General features: G+C 53.1%; 1 protein-coding gene across 1 annotated transcript; it reads left to right on the top strand.

The window, feature by feature from the left end:
- Positions 1 to 613: 613 nt before the first annotated feature.
- LOC132321164 (maestro heat-like repeat-containing protein family member 2B) lies at positions 614 to 24,610 on the top strand (the record flags this gene model as incomplete). Its single annotated transcript, XM_059834746.1, has 27 exons — positions 614 to 641; positions 8,110 to 9,947; positions 10,579 to 10,704; positions 12,096 to 12,169; positions 12,680 to 12,819; positions 13,518 to 13,640; positions 14,169 to 14,334; positions 14,737 to 14,835; positions 15,326 to 15,477; positions 15,867 to 16,010; positions 16,803 to 16,872; positions 16,984 to 17,097; positions 17,578 to 17,651; positions 17,993 to 18,112; positions 19,140 to 19,247; positions 19,443 to 19,602; positions 19,988 to 20,028; positions 20,295 to 20,436; positions 21,021 to 21,073; positions 21,513 to 21,620; positions 21,827 to 21,946; positions 22,132 to 22,254; positions 23,082 to 23,243; positions 23,470 to 23,592; positions 23,909 to 23,976; positions 24,337 to 24,472; positions 24,578 to 24,610. Coding segments are annotated over exons 4-27 (2,595 nt in total), but the record flags the coding sequence as incomplete, so codon positions are not given.
- Between the last annotated feature and the right edge of the window lie 24 nt (positions 24,611 to 24,634).

The raw sequence follows: 24,634 nt of genomic DNA on the forward strand, positions 1-24,634 counted from the left end.
TTACTGCTTATGCTTTCCGTTTCTGTAAGTGAAAGTCCTTTTACTTACAGATAGGATCCGGTAGAGCTACACAAGGCAGCATAAGAGTACATTTCAGATTTTAAGTAAGGCACAAGGCACTCTCTATCTCCTACAAATATGCTCCATTTTTATATCTATTTAACAAGACATGTATCTTCATCTCACACATTTCCTGAGAATTAATTTCTCAAAACTGTATTATTTCTGAGTAATAGATGTCTCACACCATTTCTTAATTCAAGAGGTAAATTTTTACCTCTTAATTGTATTTCTGAGCCTTTATGAAATTAAAGGCTGTAGCTCGGAGGCGGAAGTTTCTGTAATTAGCTATTTCCTAGAACCTGGATAATTATGGTGCTTATATGTTTTGCCCTTCGCTTTAACTTCAAACTTTTTTGTAGATTCTGAGTTCAGAAAGTCTCACCAGATGTAACTCGTTTGCTCCACAGGACTGAGGACAGAATCTTAATGAGCGAAGGACAAGTACAACCAGCCTGACAGTAGATGTGCTCGATGGGGACGATGTGGGACCAATGTTTCTTCCCTGTGTCTTGGTGAATAATACTTGTGACTGTAGACCTCTCACCTACGAAGCGAGCTTGCCAGAACTGACTGATCCTGTAAGTCCTCTTGATTTTTTGCGAGTTTTATATGTTTATTTTTTATGTTATTTTTATGATATATATATTTTTAATAGATATAAAAATGTATATAAAATCCATTATTATATTATATATATTGTAAAATGCATATATATAGTTATAAAATACATTTTATTTTTATACGTTTATTTTGCAAGCGACTGTCGTCTTTTTCTGTGGACACAGTTGAGAACTGTAACTAGAAAGGTCACGTACGCTTTATGCCACATTTTATGTGCTAAACAAAAGAAAACCGTGGTAAGAGGTATGTAGGAATAGATGGTGCAGTTCTAGCTTTGATACAGTGGCAAACTGCTTGTTTCCTACAAGGGCTGAGTCTCTCTGAAATTTGGTAAATTGTGGAATTGCTTTTCCTGATGTGTCCGTGTTTTGCTCTCGAAATACCCTGAAGAAGCACCTTTGAGAAGGGACTTGACACATTATTCCATTCAGGCTTGTTACAGACCTTAGGAGAAAGATTTTTTGGAAGAGGAAGCATTAGTCACTAGTCCCTGAAAAGATTGTGTGTTGCTACGGTCTGGTTTCAATCAAGAGGCACTAAAGAGCAATGTTTTTTCTCATGTAAATGCTTGCACTAAGTAGATCGGTTAATGCGTCAGTTAGGGTAGGGATAAAGGTCAGCGTGAGGCTCATTTCACACTGGAACATGCACAGTGAATCACAAAAAGGGGCAGCTGAGAGCTTTATAATTTCTTGATGAAAGATGGTGCCAACTCCCCTTCCTTACAGGAGAACTGCTGCTTGGTATAATGGAGATGTGTGTCTCTGTGGTGGGTGAAGCAGAAGAATTAATTTCCTGACTGATATTGATATATGACCTTTGATTCATGTATTTCAGAATAAGAAAAGGGAGAACCAATTGAATCACTAGGTATTACCCCTCCGGATTGACATTGACATTAAGAGAACATTGAGTATTGACATTAAGATCATGACTTCCCTTGTTCATTGCAGGACACGCTCTCTGTTCTGCTTCCTCCAACCAGGAGACAGGGGAGGTTTAGGCTCTAAGTGTGGAGGTTCTTGCTATCCTCTCTGCCTTACTCATCCTCTCTGCCTTACTCATCCTCTCTGCCTTACTCATCCTTGCCGTCCTGTGCCTCGTAGTCTTTTGCCAACCTGCACGTTACGGTTTCCTGCTTTGTCTGGCCTCAGGGTCCCGCTGCAAATATGCTTGAGCAGGGTCACCAAGCACTGCTGCCACTGTGCTTGGTTGATTCAGATGATACTCTTAGCGAGTTTCAGAATCTCCCACAGTTGTTTTATTCATTTTAGGACCAGCTGAAATTGTGTCTAATATACAGCAGTTGATCAATTGCTTCTGCACAGGTTAACAGTACAGGCTCTGGTTTAATAACCAGTGCAATCTCAAGGAGGTAAGACAGGGCTTATTGTAATCAAGGTGTGTGATTAGTGTGCCTTCTGGATAAGGGAGGGCTGGAACAAGCTTCGGGGAGGTGGTATAAGTCTGTCTGGACCCTTTGGGAAACTTCTGGGAGAAGACTGGGTCTTGCAGGGCACGTGCACCTCCAACAGAGGTGATTTCTCTCTACTGGAGAATCACTTCCTAACAGCTGCAGCCTGATTTGTAAGGTGTAGCAAGACTGGAGCCTTGATATTCAGCTTGTAACAGCAGCAAATCAGCTGTGAAAGGGAAGGGGAGAGATGTTCCATATTTAACCTTGTTATATTGACTTACACTTCTTTTTTTGCACTTCTACATGTTGGCATTTGATAACCCTTTGTAACTGTGTTGTTTGTTTTTGACTTTGTGAATAAATGCTTTTCTTTAAATTTTACATTAATTTGGCTTGGGCTTAGTGTCATTTTAAGGAAACTGGGCTACCACAAGTTACTGTCCAGCTGAGTATGCGGCCTCATCAGGGTTACTAGGGCACCCAAACTATGCAGGGTGACAAGAGTATGACCCCATTGTATCTGCACAGATCTGATGGAGTGCCCAGTACAGAGGCAGTGAGGCAGAAATTATTAATAACCACTGTTTGGTCGTTACCTTGGTTTTTGTCTGGTTATCTTAAGGTATAATGCAGATCATAGAATTTTCCTGATACAGCTCTCACAGATGAAAGGAATCCAGCTCTGTATGTGTTCCTGCCCTTCGTCAGGCACATACGCTGTGCTGGGAGACAAAGCAGTGTCTGCCAAGGAGCGTGTCTAGGCTAGGAAAAATCTGACTAGTGATTTAGGTGCTGAGTTGCCAAATGTATTCGTTTAACTTCATAAGCTACAATCTGTTCAGGTGTCGGCTTTTTGTGTTTGCTTTTTGGCTTTTTTGTGTCAAACTGCACTTTGAGAAATCTGATCTATGAAATGAGAAACCGGTTCTGTTGATAAACTACCGGCTCTTTGCTGTTTATCTATTTGGAGTGCTGTAGCAATTTTGATAAACTGAAGTGGAAGAAGGATGTTTGAACTCAAAGTTTTACCTTGGTACCTCAAATATTTACCTGACTTGTAAATGATGATTCCTTTAGAAGATATAGATGGTACCTAAAAAGATTCAGCTAGTAAATAAATGTAGTACATTTGTGCTGCAAAAAGCAGTGTGATAAAGTGCAGAGAAGCCTGAGCATCTGGACTAGCCAGGGGCTGGCAGTGGACTCCTGTGATGCTCTGATCTGACAAAGCAGCCTGGGCAGAGGACCTCGTTCAGAGATAGGTTGGAGCCTTCTGCGTGATGTGAAACGGCTGCATTGCACCACATAGACGAGACCCATCTGAGTCCGTGATGCTGTAAGACTTTAACTATGATGTCAGGTTATATACAAGCTGATAGTAGCCAATACGCTCCTCAGAATGATTTGTCTGAAGTGACTCGCACCAGTTGTTTTGGTTTTTTTAAAGATCAAAATTTACTGCACTGTAGGTGTTGAACCTCCAGTGTGTGTAGCAAAAGGAACAGAATGCTGATTGCTGAGGGTTTTTTGATGGTAGCCACTACATAGGCCAAAGGACTATTTTTAGTCCAATACCATCTTTTTTTTTTTTAATTTGCTTTTTAATTTTTCAATGAACATGAGAAGGAATATTAATGACTCTAGAACAAAGTTGAAGTATGAATTATTCAGAAGCAGTAGCTTGAAAAAGAAGTCCTGCTTTACAGGGCAAGACATCTACTCAGCTGACCCCTAAAGTAAAGCATTTCATGTAACTGGTAAGAATAATATTTTTGTTCAGTCTTGCGCAATTACTTACCTTTAGCTGGCATCTATCCATGAATTTACTGAGGTCAGAATCATATTTCCTTTCCAAGCTTCTTTCCCTTCGACGCTCTAAAGCAGTTGGATAGATTGGCAATGAAGAATCCGTACAGTGTGAGCTTTGTTTATGGTCTTTGGTGTGCAGAGATGGAAAAGGCCGGCAAAATTAATGGATCTCTTTGTTACCAGAGAAGCAATTTATTTTCCTGAAGAACAATATCAAGGTTTACACTATGCCCTCTGAGAGTTGGTCTGACTCATGGCAGTATTAATAATATTATTAAATCTGCTCCAGGCTGGGCACAGTGCTGTATAATTACAGTTTATACACTTGTAAAAACCTGTTTTGCAGTTCTGCCATTTGCACAGACAGTGTAAATTCCCCCGAAGCTGCAGGTCTTCCAAGCAGAGCCAAAGGTCATCTCATGGTCCTCTCTGGGTGTGCATATAGGGTGAAATGTTGTGAGAGTCCCTTCTCGGTCAGCTGGGTGCTGCCTGTAACCGACCGAGCTTTGCCACAAGGTGCGACGATCTTCATTGGTGGTTGCCTGGTTTTGTGAGTGTCACTTTTGCAGTGCCACCAATGAGCTACTGTAATTGATTGCTATCATGGCCTTATTAGGTCTAGGATCACAGCTAAGGTCATATAAACATCAGTGCCTCTGGTATCAAATGCTTGTGAGGTGCTTCTGCAACTTTGTAGAGGAGGCAGAAACTCGTAGTTCAGAGTAAACAAACTTTGGATGTTTTTGCAGCACGTGAGCTATTCTGAATGCTTAATCCTGCGGTAGGTGAGTGGTAAGTGTGGGCTAAACTGCCTCACCGCTGCTGAAGCGCGGACACAGAGCTAAGTTAACAGCCTGTGATCTGCACCTTAGATTAGGTATTGCTTCCCTGGGCAGAAATTTGCTTGTGAAGTGCTACCTGTTGAGTCCGATTCAGTGCCCGTGACAGTGGTGGAGTAAACTGCTTTACAAGTTCCCAGACCAGGAGGGAAAAGAAATAAATCTACTGAGTTTTGAGTCCTCTAATAATCATTGCAAAAATTATTATCTTGCAAAAAAGTCACCAAAGCCCACGATAAGACAGCGTTCAAAGTCATTGTTCAAAGTTCTGTCTCATAATACATGTGCAAATCCTTTCACTTCATTTCCGTTAGGGGAATGCAAAGCACAGCTTCAGTATTGTCTTCCAATGAGCTAGCATAAACCTTTCAAAAATTCAAGTGTCACAAACCAAATATATTGCCTTATAACAACAGGAAAAACCATGTCCCATGTCTTTGCTAGATGAAAGGATGCATGTATGAACTCCTGTGTCTGGTAATTGCTCCGTATGCTTCTGTGTGCGTTCCCTAGTTGTCGCCATCTTACTTTCTCTCTGGGAATGAATTTACTGTTGTTAGATAAATTCCGGTTTCCAAGAAAACCTGTGGTGTTTGTTGTTTGGGTTCTTCTTTTGTTGTTGTTACATAGTTTTATATTTACCTTAGTGTTTCTGTGTCTGATCAAATCTGGTAAGTATTTTTTTTTTTTCCCCATTGTCTCAGGAAGCCTTCAATAAATTAGCATTTATTATCAGGATGTGCAAGTCATCAAATGGAGTTAAAAAAAGACAACCTCGTGAATGTCTCATAACATTGGAAAGAAAATTTCTCCTCCCTCTTTCCCCTTCGGTCTGTTCCTGGCATGCTCACTTTGTGAAGGTTTTGTCCATTTCTATACTGAATTTTTTCCATCATCATGCAAAGAAGAAAAGCCAATTAGCAGTAGAATGTAGATTAGGTTTATTTAATCAGTTGCTGGACTAGTTTTGCAACGAACAGATTCATTATCAGGTTCCATGGGGTAATTATCAGTCCACATGAACACTAATATACTCCATGACACCTCAGAGGCTTTCTTTGTACCAATTCAAGATTCAACACTTTAAACACGTAGCTGCATTGTGAGACATCGCTTATTAATGCACCACTGAAGTATCTTTTTACATGAAAAGCATTTATTTTTGTACTAATTATCCTCAGTATCCTTAGGAGTTGTGTCAGCAGGGACCTGACAAAGTCTGTGGGCTCAGCTGCCCTGTTGAGCAGAGACTCAAGGAGATGGGTAGACAAAAGGCTAAAAAAGAAAAATAAAAAAATTCTGCTCAGAACAGTGTGGTCGAGGGGGGTAAAAAAAGACATTGAGGAGCAGGAAGCGCCCTCAGAAGCCCTCAAGCTGTTGTTAGCAAGAAAGACCTCTTTAGTTAGATGAGTTTGGATTCAGGGGAAGAAAACTGAACTTTTAAGAGGTGGAATTGTAATCCTGCTGGTTAAAAGCCTTGCTCGATCAGTCAGGGAGCGAGTCCTCCCTGAAGAGCACTGCGTGCGTCCTGCAACACATAGTTTTGAAACTGTGGAAACTGCTGACTTTTGATGGTAAGGCGAAGTGAACGGTTTGGCTCTACTGTCATGGAAATCAAGAGTTACAGTATTTTTTTATTGCAGAGTTTAGGCCATTGTATATTCTATATTTAAAACTGAGCAGAGTCTTTTCTGATCACTTCAACAACCTTTTTTATTTTATTTTATTTTTTTTACAAGGAGAAAGGTTTTGACTACTTCATGCAAGGGACAAAAAAGTTCATTGACTTTCACATACGCAAAGCAATATAAACCATCATAATCTGAAGAATTGTGGCTATACAGTAAACTCATCAAATCCTCAATATATCTTGACGGAAGGTACATCTTACTTGGAATCCAGAATCACTTGAAGAGTTTCCAGTTGGCAGTGAAAAATTGTGTTTTGCATCAGACTGATAGTTATGTCAAAAATGGCAGGTGCTTTTTAAAACTCACCTTTCATCTTTGCCTTTCTTGCTGAAGCTCTAGGGGCAATCACAAGAGTTTTTCTCCAAGCCATTTCCCATTCCCTTGCAGTGTTCTAGCTCAGCATCGTACGGTGACGTACTGTAGCGGCTGCAGTAAAATAACTTTCATACCACCTTCCGTGGTGTATTGCTGTCCAGCAGTTATTTGCATTTATTGTTTGGGGAATTGGGAACTGCCCCTTTATGGTACCTTCTGGGCCCCAGCACCTATTGCAGTAGGGAGACCACGGCGTATGGAGGGAAACGGGTTATTCTCTGGGTGGGAGAAATGGATGTGCCGTAAGGGGGAACTAAGGTTACAGCAGTACAGGAAAGGCTAGTTTTATTGCGGTGGAGAAGAAAAAAGGAGTTTGGTGGAGGACTGAAGTCAGTGGCGGGGCCGCTGTTGGGAACACAGCACGCTTCTGTACGCAGCCAGGTTTAATCACCTCTGTACAAATGAGTTTTATGCTTATTATTGATAGCTAATTAACATTGCAGAGGATGCGCTGGTTTTTCAGTACCTCCAGGCCTGAGGATGACAACCACTTACCAATTCTTTCTGAAGTAATTTCATTGCAGTTCCTTCCTATGCGACTGTACAAATCCCAATTCCTTCCAAACAGAAAACCTGGAAATTTTCTTAAAGACACACATTAGTATAAAACCTGCTGCAAAACAAATAAACAAATCTCAGATTAATGAAACTTAGCTAACTGTACTGAAAAATGTCTGAAACTTTTGGAAACAACATCTCGCGATCTTAGTTATAGCAACAGCTATTAGTCAAAGAATAAAGTTCATCAAATGTTCTGGGTATTTTTTAGATTTTTTTAGGTTGTTTTTCTTTTTCCTTTTTAATTTCTATTTTTTGCTGCGGGAAATACCTACCCATAGAAGACTTTTTATACAGGTATCTACTATGCAAACTAAAAGCAAACAACCTTCCCTGAGTTTTGAGAGTAACTTGCTAGTTCAGCCTGAGCTTCCATACAGATGCTAAGTAAGATTTTTGTGGCACCGAAATCCTCAGTCTTTATAATTTGGCAAATGAAGACGTTAGTCTGAGTTGAAATAAATGTGTGTGGTTAAAATCAAGTGCAATAAAGACCTTACAATGTATAAGGAAGGGGTCTTTTTTTTACCTGTCTGAAGGATAAAATTTCACAGAAAGGCAGGAATGCTTCCCCCTGATGAAGGTGATTTCTTTCTTGGCTTTTCTTGTAAGCATGACTGCTTAAACGTGCGTGGGGGTGAATTTACCCCTGCAGACAGTCAAACTGCATGCAGCTAAAAAACCAAGTTAGATTGCCAGTTTTTATTGCCAAATCAATTTTTTTTCCACTCTCTAGGCCACCCAAGACGGTCTTGAATCGCTCCACTCCATCCATTTCTGCTCTTCCAGTAAAAGGCTCCAGCACCTGCTCACAGCTGCAATGAGAGAGGATCAGCAGCTACCCCACAAGCCAGGACAGGAGTGTGCAAGTGCAGACCCGTTGTAAAACAAAGAGTGGGACTCAGAAGAAAGACTCCACTGAGAGGCCACTAACAGTCAAAAGCTCAAGAGCAGCAAAAGGCAGGACTTCTACCACCGTGTACATGGGTTGAGGCAGGACACAGGGAGTACACAGACCCTTCACAGCATCTATCATCATGCAAGGGACTTTGATACCAACAGCTCTTGCCGGGAGCAGCATCCTCTCTTTTGTACCCAGCGGTGTTTTGCACCCAAACTAAGGAGCAAAGAAAGTTGCAATCAATGTCTGAGACCAGGCCAGCTCTGAAGAAGAGGGTGATGGGAATGCCTCGTGACTGAGGGCGCTCTGAGGAATAACCATGAGAAAACACTTGCTCCAGAACCTTGTCCAAACATCTATGTGACCCTTCTTTCTGATGGGGCAGAGGAGTGACAAGAAAGGGAAAGATGCATCTGAAACCACACACTGCCAGCAAGAGAAAGGCTTTCGGTGAAACTTAAGGCCCCAAGAGCCACCAAAGGAACGTGAGGACTTGGGAGGCCACAGAGACTCCGTTTACCCAAGGAGAGCGGGGAATGGCACAGACAGGGACAAGGAAGTGCCCCAGCTCATTCAGAGGGAAGGGAAGAAAGGTGTCCACTGCACAGGAGTGTAAAATAATAAAAATAAAAAAACCCCACAGATGCAGAGAAAGACAAAGAGGAAAAAATACGGAAGCGCATCAAGCCCTCAGAGATAAGTTAAGAGGCACGATCAGAGAGAAGCAAAATAAGCCGTGCAACAGGGCAGAGCAGCTGAAGTCTCACAGGCGTGGACAAACAGAAGGAAAGTATTTTGTAAGTCCCAGAAAAAGTGTATGATGGTGGTGGTACCAGGAAACGTACAGTAGGGGAAAAAGCAAAACAAGCAATGTGACGATAACAAGGATTTACTAGAGAGCAGGAAACTTCCACCACCATTTTCCCTCCCCATTCCAGCAACTGTCCCGAGATATCTGGGCACACGTCACGCGGCCGGAGCTGTGGCTGTGTGAAGTTGTCTCCGGACACCGGACAAGGCTTTCACCTGGTCGTGCATAAAAGCCTTGAGGCATCAGATGGTCTCCTGCCTGCCCTGTGTACCATATAAACTGTGAGGAAGCAAATCAGTAAGCTGCCAAACTTTTGGAAGAAGACACTTCCCCTGTCTCCTCCAGAGCTCTCCGACTAGGCTATGATGAGAACTTCAGCACCAACAGTCACAGTGAGATTCCACCTCAATTGGCTCTTACCTCCAGAAGACAGCAGAAAAGGTTGTTGATGCAGGAAACCACCAGACTCAATTCCAATGCAGCCAAGATTCACACTGCGATCAGTTGCCCCCCCTACTCACAGGAATCCCTCAGCTCAGTCTCCAGCACACACAGCCCCATCTCCATCTCAGAAGAGATCTTTAAGCCCCCAAACAAACCACTGCCTCATCCCCACATGAGCGACCTGCCCTGATCCTCGTTCCTTTTCCCTCCCTCCCTGGCTGTACCACACTGAACCGGTATTTCTTTCCCTCCTCACATAACCATATCCAAACACAGTAATAATCCTGCATAGGAAAACCGTCTGCAGTGCCCAGGGACTGCTCTTCCCCAGTTGCAGCACAGTGCACCACAGTGTCATGGTGTCATCACTGATGTAGTGCTGCACACTATACAACAATCAGCAGAAAGCACAGGAGGTGTAAGTCTTGACAGACTATTTTTTCTCCTTCACATATTCCCTTTAAATCATCTCTTCAACTCTTCCCAATAAGTGTGTAGCTTTTGAAGATAACAGCTTTATAACAGATTTGAAGAAGTGCTTTTCTCCACAGCGTTTCTGCTGTTCATCTACATTAGGAAAAATGTCTTTACTGAGAGAGTGGTGACACACTGGAATAAACTGCCCAAGGAAGTGGTGGAGTCACCCTCACTGGAGGTGTTCAAGGAACGTGTGGACGTGGCATTGCGGGACATGGCTTAATGGGCATGGCGGTGTGTGATGTGTGTTGGGTTTTTTTGTTTGTTTGTTTTGGGGTTTTTTTTTGTTGATGGTTGGACTTGATGATCTTACAGGTCTTTTCCAACCTTGGTGATTCTGTGACTATGTGTGTGTGTGATTCGTTGCTCATGTAATAAAAGAGTAAGCAAGTGTACCTAATTCCTCCTAACATGGGCATGACCAGGGTCCCCCCACAGCCAAGGCCTAAAACTCACCACGGGGCGAAAGTGCGGGTGGACGGAGGAGTGGGTGGGTGCAGAGGCCGGACGGGCGTGGAGGCAGAAGGGGTCTCCAGCAGAAGCTGAGGGATGACTTTTCCCTGCTGTTGCAGCCACCTTTCTCCAGGAGCGGTCCGGGTCCTGGAAAGGCTGGAGCCGCATCAAGCAGGCTGGGACATATTCAAGCACGTCACTGAGACCAACAGGCAGCAGCAAGAGCTGCAGAGGCAGCCGCCCTGGTAAGTACCTCCAAACAGGGAAGGTGCTTCCCCCGGCTGCAGGGCCAGCCCGGGGCGGGGAAGAGGGGACTTCTCTGACACTCCACGAGAGACAGAAGCAGGTTTTAGAGCCTGGCGTTGGACTGGAGCTCCCTGACGAGGGAGAGGGGCTTGCTGGGCACCTGAATTGGCTTTTTGTGGGGGACCTGGCTGGAGAGGGAGGGATCCCTCTGATGGCTGGCTCTGCCCTTTCCAACCCAGACTGAAGAAGATACTTTGTAATGCGTGCACCTGGTATTTAGACATAAAATTACAGTTAAAAACTGTCTCCACTAACTAACGGTGAGGATTACCACAAGGTCGAAATCTAGGAAAATAGAAGAGAGTGCCAAAACTGTTTTAAGGCTGACCTGCCTCATTGTCGTGTGAAACTCACACCTCCTAGCTAGAAAACGCCCCCAACCCAAATAAGCCCCCTCCCCTCTGGGCATGCGTAGGGAATTGGAACTGTATCTGTAAGATGAAGTAAGAAAGGTACTAACCAATAGTTAGTTAAGGGGTAGGAGCAGTAGGCGTAACTAACATTGTTACCTGTTTTAAATCCCTGTCATGATTTCAGCCCGGGGTGCATGCTGGCTGGAGAGATCCCCCATGCACCCGGCGCCGAATGAAGTAATGCCTGCTCTTTAATAGACCAGTGTGAAGGGGTTTCATTCCCGATTTCGGTGACACTGGCACTGAGGGAGGGAGCAGGAGGGCGCCCGACTGGGGCTGGGCTGGGCACCTTCCGCCTGTTCGTGCTGCGAGGCCTCAGGGCGAGGGCCCGCGCCTTCCCCTGAGAAGGCCCAGCACGGCCCGCAGGGCGGGATGGGCCAGGAGCAGCTGTGCCCCGAGGGCCCAGACAGGCTGGGCTGGAGCCCCCCATCAGCGCTGCTGTTCTGGGCTGAAAATGGGAAAATGGGGAAAAACTTTGCCGTGCATGTTTACTGGAGGCTTGTGGCCTGATGCTCTCAGGCCCTGGGTGCCAGCGAGGCTTTGCCAGATGGCTGAGTAACGCCGTGCGGCTGTGAGCGGTGGCACAAAGTGCTCCGGTGGCCTCGGGTCCCTGGAGGGGGACGTGGATCGGGGACGGGGCTGGGAAGGGCTCTTGGGAGAAAGTCCTTGCTAGAACTGCTCGAGGACCATGAGTGAGTTCAAGTGATGGAGAATGGGGAAATCCTGCATTTCAGGGCCTGTGGAGATCCGCAGGGTGCTCCGTGTCTGGTCCCCGCCCCGCGGCGTGTCCCCAGCACGTGTCCCTGTGTCACAGCAGCCCTCTGTGAGGCGCCGCGCCCCGCACGGGTGTCACAATGGCCAGGCTCTATATCTTCCCAAGGGGCTGGTGCTGCCCCAGTTTCTCATGGCATTCGCAGGAGGAGGACCCAGAGAGAGCAGTGCGTCCATCTGGGGGATCCTGCTGCCCTGAGGAGGATGAGAGCACTCAGAGGTGAGGCGGTGGTGGGGGGCTGGGGGCTGCTGCCTGCTGGGGCCTGCGTCGCCGTCACCTCTCATCCTGCTGCCAGGCACCTCCGAGGGGGCTCTGGCTCCATCCTCTCCCTGCCCTCCGTGGGGCAGCTGGGGACTGCTCAAAGACGACCTGGCCCGGCCGACTCTTGTCGGGGCTGCCCAGCCCCAGCCCTCCCAACGCCTCCTTGCAGGGCCCCATGTCCATGTCCCGCCCAGCTCGGGGCCCCCGTGCTGGACTCGCTCTAGCGCATTGCTGCCATTCTGTCACTGAGGAGCCCAGAATGGATCCAGTCCCCCAGTGTGGTATTCCCAGTGCGGTCTTCCCAGTGCCGCAGTGAGGGGAAGACTCCCTTCCCTCGTCCCACTGACTGCCCTCTTGCCAGTACAGCCCAGCACGGGCTGTTAGTGCTGGGAGAGGCTGGGAAGATCCTCTCCCCTCCCTGGTGCAAAGCCCTGCAGCCAGCAAAACCATTTCTTTCTTTTCTTCCAGCTCTCTGCCCGTGCTTTGGTTCTCAGTCCAGACCTGCACATCCTGAGGATGGAGGCAGGGCAAAGAAGGCTGTCCCTGAAGCCGTCACTACCTTTGTGGCTAGTGGGGCTTCTCTGCTAAAGCGGCTGCAAGACCATGAGGTGAGACAAGGGGGCTCGAGGGCTCCCCTCCAAGCCCTTGACTTCCCCAGGTGCCGTGGCAGAGGGGGATCTCGCCTGATGGCACCTCTGCCCTCCTGCAGGCGCTTCGTCCCCAAGCGCCGATCCTGCCGCTCCAGCTGGACTAATGCCACTGCTCCCTCCCTCCTTTCCCTGGGAGCTTGCAGTGCTCTCCTGGACAAGGCAAAGCCTCTGGCATAAATCCCAGCATCTCTCCAGCACCTTTGCCCAAGTGCTCAAGGCCCCACTTTAGCTTTGGTTCCAGAACTGTCCCAGCGCCTGGGCTCCTGCCTGTGCGAGGGGAGCGACACTGTGCCCCAAGGTGCAGGGAGTTCATGGCTCCCCCTCCTCAGGGACTGGTCTCATTCCCACATCTTCCCCTTCCTCGCCTGGCACTGTCCGTCTGACCTCCACCATCCCCCATCCTCAGGAACGACTTCGTAGGCTCCCGCATGGCCTTTTACCCTGGTGGAATCAACCTCCCTGTCTGGCTCTCTGGTAGTGTCAGAGGTGCCGTGGAAGATCTTGCCGTTCCCCATGGCTGTCCTGACCGATGCCTGCAGCTCGTACCTCGTGCCCATGGCAGAGAGATGATTTGGGGGGCAGTAGGTCTCTCTCGTGGGTCCCTGGCAACGAGGGCAAAGCAAGTCCCATCACTCCTATGTGTGGTCTGTCCCCAGGGTGACCGAGTGGAGACATACCGGGAGCTGGAGAGCTTCTTGCAAGGAGACGATGGCAGTTTGCAGAGCGGTGTCGTGAACCGCCTGATAGCAGAGGTGTCCAGTGACATGCGAGCAGCCCAGGTGAGCTTGTTCTCTTTCAAGGCCGCCAAAGCAGCCTGTCTCTGGCCCTGGTTTTTGGGGAAATCCAGAGCAGCACAGAGATGTTCCTCAACTATTCAGACCCAGTGGAGGTCCGAAGGGGACTCCTCCTTATAGGGAATTTGAAGAGGAGATGCAGAGAGTAGTGCAGAGAGGTGGACGCGGGGCTGTTTCTAACTGAGCGAGAGCTGGGTTCAAGCTCACTTGAGGAACAGCCCTGGGAACCCAGCAGCCCCGTGGAGAGGCCCCAGGGGGTCCTTGAGTCTGTGACAGTTTGTTCCTGGCATCTCTGCAGAGAGGGAGAGAAGGCAGCAGCACAGGGCTGTGCTAGGGAAAAGCCTCCCTCATCTCACTGGGGAGCTGCTCGCCTACCCCAGGGTACAAGAGGCAGCAGGCGCCCGGCCTGAGCAAACTGCCCCGTGGGGTCTTGCAGGGGAGGCAGGGGCGTTCAGCCTGTCCGAGTGCCTCAGCCTTTTTCTCGGGAGTGTTTAACTTGTGGCACTTTTTCAGGGTGTGACAGATGATGTGAAGATGGCTGCTAGCGACGTCCTGGTGGCTCTGGCCCGCTCCCGCTTCCACTTTGTCATGTCTGAGCTCCAGAGCCACCTGAAGGCCATGGGGAAGGTCCCTGATGAGACTGTGCTCCTCACCTTGGGCAAAATGGCCCGCAGCTACGGTACGGCACCCTGGGCCTCTTGGTTTGGGTAGGGGTCTGTGATAACGGGGAGAAAGCACCCTCCCCCTTCCTGAAGGCTCTGTGTTGAACTGGGGGGCTATGAAGTCGCCATGCCTCCTTGCTCTGTGCCAGGGCTGGCCGGCAGCTCTGCCTTACTAGCCCAGTCCTGGTTCCTGGAGGGTGGGAACCCACTGGAGACAAACCCGCAGGGTCTCTGCCCCACACTGTCCTCCCCATTTCCCTAAAGGGCTTTCCTGTGTCCCCCTTGGGGAAGGCAGCCCTCCCCACACCCTCTGGCATGTCCCACATGGCCCAGCAGCCCCAGCCTTGCCAGGGATCGACCCCGGTCTCCCGTGTCTCTCACTGACCCTCTCGGTCCCTCTGTCCCTGCCTTCTCTGCAGCCCTGCGGTGCATCCCCTTCGTGGGAATGACGCTGCTTGCCCTGCGTGCCATGCTGAGCCGGGTGGGGAGCGGCCGGATCCTGCGCGCCGTCTGCAGTGGTGAGTGTCCCCTCCTTAGCTGGGGTCCCAGGGTCAGGGGCTGGGGTGGCCTTTGATGCCTCCATGTGATCTCAGAGGGAACATGGCAGGTGTCAGCCCACAGTGAGGTCAGGCCTTGGCGATCCCAAACCACTGTGAGTGTGCAGAAGGAGCGGGAGAAGCCCCGGAGGTTTCTGTGGGTAGGACGTGACGGTGCTGCACAGGGGAACTCCTGAGTGCCTTCCCATGGCTTCTGTTCCCCTGTTTCCCCTGGGAAATACTGGAGGGGAACAGGCCATTGAGGAGGAAAAGGATGGGGAGGAGGAGAGAAACGGTGGGGTGTTTGAAACCAGACACCTCAAGGGCACAGCTTGGCCTCAGATGCAGATCTGGTCCTGGGCTGAGCCCTGCCGAGCCTGGGACCATCCTTAGAGCAGGCTTGGGTGAGGGTGCAAGGTACCGTCCCTGCTGCAGACTCTCACGTGCTGCCCTTCCCTTTCTCCTGGTGCAGTTCTGGAGCAATGGTCAAAAGGGGTCAATACATACTTCGGCAGCCGGGAGCAATGCCCCTTCCCTCGCAACGGGGAAGCGCAGCTCTGTGAAGACATTTACCCAGTCTTCCGTTACGCGCTGGTAAATTGGCTGGGCTGCGAGGAAGAAGAGGTAAGAAGTGCTGCTTTCCACGCCTGGGGCCACAGCGGGGATGTCCACGTTGGTGGGTCTGTCTGTGGCTGGTGGGGTGCGAGCAGAGGGGTGAGGGGAGGGAGCGGTCTGAATGAGAAAGCATCCCAGGCCGGGAGCCTGCTGTCACTGTGCCTGGGGCTGGAGGCTCTCTGGCAGGAAGCAGCCGAGTCCTGGGGCCTTTCTGCAGGGAGGGCTGGGGTGCGAGCGTGGGGAACTGCTCTCTCTCCTCTGGAGTGAGCCCTTCTGCTGCAGGGCAGAAGGGAAAGGGAAACCCCTCCCAGTGGGAAGGGCAGACTGGTGTGCAGGCGATGCTGAGTGCTAGGCAGACCTTCAGCCCTCCAAGCAGAGCCTCTCCCTTCCCTCTTCAGGACAAGCAGGCTGTGCTCAGGGCGGTGGCTGCCATGATGGAGGTCCTGCTGCGTGAGGAGCAGCACCGCGAGCATGCCTGGGAGCAGCTCCTCTGGCTGCTGCACCAATCTCAGGAGGTCCGAGACACCTCCCGGGTCAACAAGGTGAGGTGTTGCGCAGGGCCCGGCGTGGCTGCTGGGGTGGGTCTGCGCGAGTGCCACGAGGCACTGGGGAGCTGTGGGGTGCCAGGAGGAGCTGGGAAGGCCTTAGAGAAGGAACAGGGAGGGGGAGAGCAGAGGAGGCCTGAGACTTCCCCGCACTCTTTGGGCAAGAAAAGAGAAATGCGGGGAGGGGCCAGAAGGGAGGCAAGAGTCCCCGGGGCTCGTCTTCTCAGGAAGGGAGGCATTGCCATCTCTGTAGGGCTCTGTGTGTGGGAAGAGCTTTGCCCTAATGCCCAGGGCCGTGTCCAGTCCCGTCCAGTGAGGGCTGAGGTCTGATGAGTGGGAAGTGCCGGGAAACGGAGTTGTCAACAGCGGGCTCTGTTCAGAGGAAAGAGACCCTGCCGATGCTGCTCTGAGGGGAGGGCAAACAAGAAGCCCCATCCAGGAGGGTTTGTGGTTTTCCCTGGGAGCTGCTGTTAGGGACTCCCCTTCTCCCAGATGTGCCTTTAGGTAGCTTTAGCCTCCTCTTCCTCCCCCGTTGTCTCACAGACCTTCCTGCAGGCCAGGAACATGGCAGGATTTGTGAGACAGGTGCCACGTAGGTTCCTTAAGGCTGCAGGAGGCCTGGTCCTGGCTGTTCGGAATGGGCCTGAGGGGCAGCCCTGTTCCCACAGTGATTTCCCTCTCAGCCAAGTCGCAGCAGGACTCTGGGAGAGGAGGGCAGAGAGCACCCTTTCTTTTCAGTCCCCCTCAATGCTGATGCAGATTTCTTTAAAACAGACCTTGTTCCCACAGCTCCCTGACGTGACCAAAGAGCCTGGCCTGGCCCCTAAGGCAGAACTTCCCCGCTGCATCGCGCTGCAGGGTAAGGAGAGGAGACTGGGCGATCCCCCGTCGTGCTGTGGCGGCTCTCTCCCTGTCCTCGGCAGTCAGAGGCAGCTGCCTGCTAGTGCAGAATGCGATTTCTTCCCTGCAGCACGAATATGCCCTGAGGAGACGGGCATGTTTCTGCACTCCCCGGAGAGCGGTGGGAGCAAGGCCGGTCGCGTGGCAGCCCTGGGCCTGCTGGGAGCGCTGGCCCACTCTGACGGTCAGTGCCATGGGCCAGGGACAGAAGGCAGGGGTTGGGGCTGCTGGGCTGAGAGCAGGAACGGGCTGAAAGCGGTGCACCTGCACCCAAAAGGAGCTGCAAAGAGCGGGTCCCCCAGCCGAGCTGACGCCCTGCGACAGGGCTCGAGCTCTCCTCTGGCAGTTAGAAATGGTGGCACACCAGGGATGATGCTCCAAGCTCAGTAACACGGGCAGGCTGGTGGGTGGGCGGGTGGGCTGGTGCACAGGAGCTGCTTGTACCCAAGTCATTTCTCACGTGCTCTGTGTTACCATATTACCATAGCTTTCAGTCCCTATAAAACAGCTGTGCCTCTAGAAATGGAGTCGCTCTGGCTACACTGCTGCCTCCTGTGAAGTCAGAGTCAGGCCCCGCTTTTCTGTCCCGTTGGTGTGCGAAAAACTTGGAAGCTTCTGCCATTGGGGCTCTGCCTCAATGCACACCTCTCCATATCTCTTCCAGCACCTGCAGTGAGAGAGAAGCTGCCCCAGGTGATGGAGGCCATGGGGTCAGTGTGCAACGACCCCAGTGCCCAGGTGAGCTGGTTTGGGAAGGGACAGTGCCACCAGGGGAGGCAGAGGAAGCCTTTCCCTCAGGGCAGAGCTGGGGTGCCTGGGGAAGTGCCAGCGCATTGCCCAGGCAGTGGGTGATGGCTCTTCCCTGGGGAGAGCTGGCAGAGTGGAGCGGGGAGGTCGCTGTGCTCTGTGGGGCAAATGCCCGTCCAGCCTGGTGCTAAAGCCCAGCCCTGATGGCAGGAGCGAAAGCTTCTGCCATGCGCTTGTCATCTCTCCGCGAGCCACAGAGGCTGCCCCCAAGCAAAGGCGGCTTCCCTTTGGATTTTGAACAGGAGGACCGTAACCACGCTCTCCCCTGGCAGGTGCGGAGGGCAGTTCTGGAGTTCATCCGGGAGCTGCTCAGCTCCGGCTCCCAGAGCTGCTGGGCATGGGATGTGGTGGGGCACATCTTCAGCGAGTTCAGCCGGACCTCAGGCAGACTGGTAAGGGCAGAGCGGGACACCTGGGGCTTCCAGCAGTGCCTGGCCTGTGCTGAGAGCTTCTGCAGGCATCCTTGAGCATGGAGAGCTCCACGCTGCAGGGCCATCAGCGCCGGCGCTGCCATTGGAATGACCTGCAAATGGCTGTTCCTCCTGTGTGTGTGTGTGCTGATGTTGGTGGAGACGTCAGTGAATGATGAGGGTTTGCACCCGGGCGTGCCACCTGGGACTGTGGGGCTGCCTGCGCACCCCACAGGCTGAGCTGTGCCCACAGACACCTTCAGCAAAGCTGCCTTGCAAAGGGAGGGGTCTTCTAGGGACAGGACATCCTCCATCCTTAAGTGCTCACAGACAATCAGCAAAACACAGCCACTGCAGCCAGATGGGCCTGGCTAGAGGATCTTTCTGTGGTGTTCTCATACTCTGGCCCTCCAAAGCATGCCCTGCCCATCCAATAGCAGTCTGGGGACCCGCATCCCTTCTGGCAAGGGGACAGGCCGTCTGGCAGTCCCTTTGGTGAGTGTTTCCAGCTGGGTGCCCAGGAGATGAAGGATGGGCATGGCTGAGCCTTTTGCTGACTTGCTGAGGACCTTCCCTCTGGCTAGAGCCTCCCTCCAACCAGGGGATCTGTGGGTGTTGCTTTGCTCCAGGGCTCGGGGAGGCTCTGCTTTGGGAGCAGGGCAAAGGAAAGAGCCAGCTTCTCCTCCACATCTGTCGGGCTGGGCGTGCTGCTGCCAGGGCTGGCATCGAGCACAGCCCTGCTGAAGGGCACGTTCCTCACCATGGCACGACAGCAGCATTTGGGCCCTGGGGGACCGTGCAGACAAGCAGTGTCTCTTTCTGCTCCCAGGCTTCCTAGTCCTTCCCAGGGTCTGGGAAGTGGTTCCCGAGCTGGGTCTGGCCATTCTTGTCCTCCTTCTGGAGGTCAGTGCTCCTGGGAGGTTGGCGCAGGAGCACTGGTGAGGCCATGCCTGAGCCTTGTCGGTCAGGAGCTGAGAGTAACAGGGGTTTTGCCAACTCTGTCTTACAGGTGGCAGGAGGCCTTTTTGCCTGGGTAACACCGGAGGAAGGAGCTCTTCGAGCCCTGTGTGTGGATATCCTGGGCTCGCTGGACGTCTCTCTGAGAGGGATGACCAAAGTAAGTCACCCTGTGCCCTGCTGCTGTGGCCACTTCTTGCCTTCAGGACATTTTTCTTCATGCTTCCCCATGCTGTGAACCTCTCCCCTCACATGTGCTGAAGCACACAAGGCTCAGGGAACCGCAGACTGTCACTTTTGTCTTTGAGCTGAATAGAAATGCTGATGTGGTGAATTGTCTGGTTCTTCTCTGCAGCTCCTGTGGCCGAGGCTGCTGCAGTACGTAGTGCCAGCCCAGTACAGCGGCATGCTGATCCCGCTCTCCCGCTGTCTCCGAGCCCTAGTTGAGAGACGGGAGAGCGCAGGGTGTGAAGAAGACGAGGAGGAGCCTGACGCCGTGGACTCCCAGGAGCGAGGTAGAAGCTAATGGGTTCAGCCAGGGGCTTGGCCAGTCTGTGTCTACATGCACCCTGCCAGCCCTCAGCAGAAGCCTGGGAGAACCAAAGGGCGGAGCCAGGCTCTGCTGCTGGGCACGAGGGGCTCTGCCCTGCATTGCCCCTTGCCCAGCGCAGAGGCCTGCCTCTCCTGCTCGCAGCACTCTCCTGGCGAGCCGGGGCTTGTTCCTGGCCATGCTGGAGCTGCCTTCGTCCCGTGCTGGGCAGCCCTGGGGATTTCTCCCGGGTCAGCGCCGTGGCAGCACAGCTGCTCTCAGCCCTCAGCCCTGTGCGGGGCATCGGAGGCGCGATGGGCAGGGCACGGAGGGGGCTTGTTGGCTCACCCAGCCTTTCTTCCTCCCCACAGCCCGGCTGCCGGCTCCCCAGGCCCTGCTGGCTCGACTGCTGGTGAGTAGTGGGGCCCGGGGGAAAGAGCTTTTCTGGCCAGGGGTGGTGGGGGAGCCCAGGGCAGAGATGCTGTTGAGGCCCGTGCCGGGATCCCCCAAGGAGGAGGCAGTGTGCCTGAGACTGCCTGGGCCTGTCCGGTATCCCACTCCTTTCTTGGGGCTAGCAGCAGCCCGGGTGCAGGAGCGGCATCGAGCTCCCTCCCTCCCTCCCGGGAAAAACTGCAGCTCTGGTGGCAGGAGTGACCCTTCTCTCCTGCCCTCGCCTAGGTGGTGGCAGCAGCTCCTCACAAGAGCGGCGAACGTGCAGTCGCTGCCTTGCAGCTGCTGCAGGCCCTGCATGGCAGGATACACCGAGCCTTGGGGGTGGTGTGGACTACCGAGATCCCCCTCCTGCTGCAGTACTTGGAAGGTAAAGTGCGGGTGGGGAGGGAGAGGCTGGGGGGAGGGAAGGGGGTCAGGAAAATGCAGCTTCCCAGCGTGACGGAGGAGAATTGTCCCCAGTTCCCCAGCACTTGCTCTGCAGCCTTTCCCCTTCCAGGGAGCCAAAGCTGAGGCTGGGGGCAGCCGTCCCCCAGTGTCGATTTGGCCCAGGGGATGGATGGGGCTGTTGATGTCCTTTTGGAGGGCAGGTCTTGGCGGCACCCCCATGTCCTGGCCGGGACGGTGTTTGGGGGAGGGACAGGACTGGTGCTCCTGGAGGGGGTGCAGCCCCTGGCTTTGGAGAACCAAGTTGCCAGGCCAGGCCAGGTTTGCAGCAGCTGTCCTTGGCAATAGCCTGGGAGAAGAGCTGCAAATCAGTGGCCCTGACAAATGTTCCTGGGATCCCTCCTGTGTCTTTGGCCTCACAAGGGCTTTGGTGTAGGTGCTTGTAGGCCCTTTCTAGCCTGATGGCCTGGGAATGTTGGGAGGTCTGACCGCAGAGGAGACCACAGGGCTCGTCTTTGGTGTGAGCTTAAATAGCAGCGAGGGCTTTTGCTTCCTCTTGCTTTCTAGGGAAAACCAAGAGGTCCCTGGACTCTGCAGAGTGGGAGCATCGTGTGCTCAAGGTACAGCATCCTTGGGGGGTGTCACAAATAGAGGGGGAGAAGAGGGAACAGACAAAGTTGTGGGAGGAAGCTCGGGGCTGCCTGTGTAGGCAGCAGGAGGTGGGGGCACCTCCTGAGTGCCCTGTGCCTCCCCCCGCAGTAGGTGCCTGCCCGCTCAGAGGAGCTGCTGTCTGCGCACGTGCCACGGCTGATGGCTAATGCCCTCTATCGCTGTGGCACACGCCTTAGCACTGCCTCCTCCTCTATGTCTGGCATGCCGGGAGGGTCTCGCCTGAGGTGTTAGGGGAAGAGGGAGGCTGGTGAAAAGAGGGCTGGGTGGGGCAGGGGAAGAGTCTGCCGTTCCCAGTAGCTCCCCTCAGCAGTGTCCCGGGACATGCGAGCGTAGAAAGCATCCTGGCCAAGGGCAGGGGAACACTCGCTTCCTCTCTGTTCCCCACAGTTCCTGCGAGCGTCGCTGGAGCCCATCGAGGACAGGGCCTGGACCATGGGCCTGAGCCAGGAGCTGAGCCAGCAGCTGGGCAGCTCTGCCCCCGGCTCCTGGGAGAAGGTGTGTCTCCTGCCCCGCGCCAGGGCTGGGGCTCTGCCCACGCAGGCGGTTTTCATTGCTTCCCCTTCTCTTGCCCCCAAAATGCGCCTCCCTGGGCTACTCCAGTGGCTGGCTACCACCAGGGGTGGTCGGGTCTGTCTGGGGCCAGACCTTTCCTGACAGGTCGGGCCGTGACCACATCTCGGACGTGGCCTCTTCTCTTGCAGCTTTTCCTGTACAAGGCCCTTGGGACAGTGCTGGCAGCTTGTCAGGATCTCAGACACGTCCAAGGGCAGGTGCTGAGGTTCCTGCAGGAGACAAACCCTGTGCAGCTGTCTGAAGCCCAGGTGAGGTGATGTTCATGTCCTGCGCATCCCCTGCCTGTTCCTGGGGGAGAGGCAGGGCTGCTCCAGACCTCGATTTCCCCCATGCTGCCATTTCCCCCTTGCCGCAATGTCCTGCCTGGCCGTTGTTGCTGGCCATGGCCGAGTGCCTGGGCTGGAGCCAACTCCCTGTTTCTCTGTGGTTGCAGGGAATGATTTCTGTTGTGTCCCACACGGCTGAGAGCCACTTCCATCTGGTCTTGGACACGGTGAACATGTTCTCCACCGCTTTCACCAGAGGCTGGTTTTATCAGACTTCCATGGGCTGGAAGGTAAAGGATCCAGGGTTTCCCTGTTTGGCTTTCCTTTTTTGGCCTTCTTTCACTTCTACACCTGCAGCAGCCAAGTTGTGGCAGCTGCCTTGAGATAAGCATTCGTGTAAGAGCTAGCCGAGACCTCTGTTTCAGAGGGGACGTCCTGACATTGGGGCCCCTGAGGTGTCTTTGGAGAGGAGGGGGTTTGACACCGGGTGGATCAGAGCCACCCAGCTGGGGCAGCTGCAGCGGTTGCTTGCTTGCAGCCACCTTGCCCCTGACTTAACTTCAGCAGGAGCTGGCGACAAGGGGGTGGGCACGGTGTGACACTCTGACCCTTCCCCAAAGCTGAGGGCCAAGAGCAGGAGCCTGGTGAAGTCTCACTGGCTCTGCTCCCCACCTGGGGGCTGTGGGGAAGCCTTTCAGGGCAGGGCAGGGCCCTACAGAGAGAGCGGTGCAGCCTGGCCTGGGGAGGTGAGCAGAGTGGGCTCATCTGCACCCCTGACGAGCACGGGCTGCGTGTCTGAGCAGGACCGTGACAGGCTCTGTCAGATACCTTTCCACAGAAAGGTTCCAGGCAGCTCCTCGACCTCTCAAATCAGTGGTAAAAGAGCCAGCAGTGTGTGCGATGCTGGCTGCCCCTCGTCCCCATCCCCATGCGAGATCCCAAGCTGTGGGATGGGAACAACTTCTGGCCTTGGAACTCGCAGCTCGAGGAGTGGCTTGGGGAGCTGCTGGGAGGTGCCCAGGGAAACAAGGAGCTGGTGAGGGTGCAGGGCAGGGCCTGCCGCAGGAGCCTGCCAGAGTCCCGGGGCTGACCTCTCAGGGCATCTCTGTTGACACAGGTCCAGCAGTGGCAGAAGATGGAGAGCGCCCAGGCCATTCGTGCTGCTCTGATGCGCACCTACAGCGGCATTGCGCTGCGTGCCCCCAAGGAGCAGCTGCTCACCCGCGTGGATAAAGAAATCGTGGGCAACATCCTGCGGCTCTCCAGAGCTAAACAGAGGGTAGGAGCATGGGGCACACAGGGCAGGGATGCCTGGGTGTCCCAGCTCCAGCCCCTTGGGGCTGGGGTGCACTGAGGTGGACAGTCCCTTTCTAAAGATCTCCCAAGGAAGGGTTTGTCCTCAACATCCAGATCCAGCCCCCCATGGGTTTCCCCTGCCCATGCTCTTCTTCCACCTCTCAGCCCTTCAAAGAGTTGAAGGGGTGCTTTGCTCTCTTTGGCCTCAGGACTTGCAGCTCAAGCTCGCCCTGGTGCAGAGCATCACCGAGGTCAGCTGTGCCATCCAGGCTGTGGGCAACTGCGGCAGCTTTGAGCTGTCCTTAAAGCAGGAGGCAACGTGGACCTTGCTGGTGAGTGCCTGTAGCCGGGGCGGTCGCACGGGGGAGTTTTGGGCTGTGCCATCGGACTCCTTACCCCAGAGGCACGATGGTCTCTGGGCTTCACGTGAGCTCCTGGAGCTGTGTCCGGAGCTGGTGGGGCTCTTGAGTGCTGGTGCTGGGTGGCTGTGGTTGGGGAGCAGGGGCCCTCCTGTGGTGCCTTTGGGGATGTGTGGGGGTGACGGGGCAGTGTCTGCCCAGGCCTGGCAGCAGAACGTGTCCCCAGGGGAGGCGGGAGGGCCGTCCCGTGCCCCTGCCAACTCTGTGATTCTCTCTCTGGGACTTGCAGGACTGGATCAAGGGGGAGCCCTGGGACTCCCTGGTGTATGGAGTGTTCCAGGCCCTGGAGGAGTTGAGGTGAGGTCTGTTCCCCGGGCTGTGGGGACTCCCAGTGTGCCCCATCCCAGCTGGCTGGGGCAGCCCCAGTGGCCTTGAGCATGGGGCCGGGAGCTGCTGGGGCTGTGGAGTGGGAGGGTGTCCCCCATGTCGGGTGTCTCCCACAGGAAGGGAGCCCCCGGGATTCCTTAACCTGGGGGCAGGGGTTTGCCTGCTGCCTGGGAGGAGGCAGGAATTGCTGGCGCTGAAGGCAGTGCTCGCTGGCATGGGCGGGGGTGTTGGATTTGGGGCCCTCGATTAGGAGGAACCCAGATGTGGTTTGAGCCACTCTGGAGACAGTAAATCTCCTTTGTGTTTTCTCTTCCTTTTTCCTCTGGCCAGCAAGCTGAGGCCACCTCTGAGGCGGGAGGAAAATCACAAGCTGCTGGCAGTGTGCTGCCAGACTGTCTTGTCCTGTCCTTCCAAGGAGCGGATGAAAAAGGGCAGGAAGACAGTGAGGGCAGCTGTGAACATGCAGGTACCCGCTGGCCAGTGCCTGCCCACCCCTGGGTCAGGATCCCACCTCAGTGCGCCCCGGCAGCCCCCATGATGCAGAACCTCAGCTCTGCTTTCCTGCTTTCAGCTCCTGCACAGGAGATATGTGGAAGATCTGGGCCATCTCCTAGAGACCTTTCTGGAG

The sequence above is a fragment of the Gavia stellata genome, unplaced genomic scaffold (assembly GCF_030936135.1).
Source record: "Gavia stellata isolate bGavSte3 unplaced genomic scaffold, bGavSte3.hap2 HAP2_SCAFFOLD_131, whole genome shotgun sequence".
Classification (NCBI taxonomy): domain Eukaryota; kingdom Metazoa; phylum Chordata; class Aves; order Gaviiformes; family Gaviidae; genus Gavia; species Gavia stellata.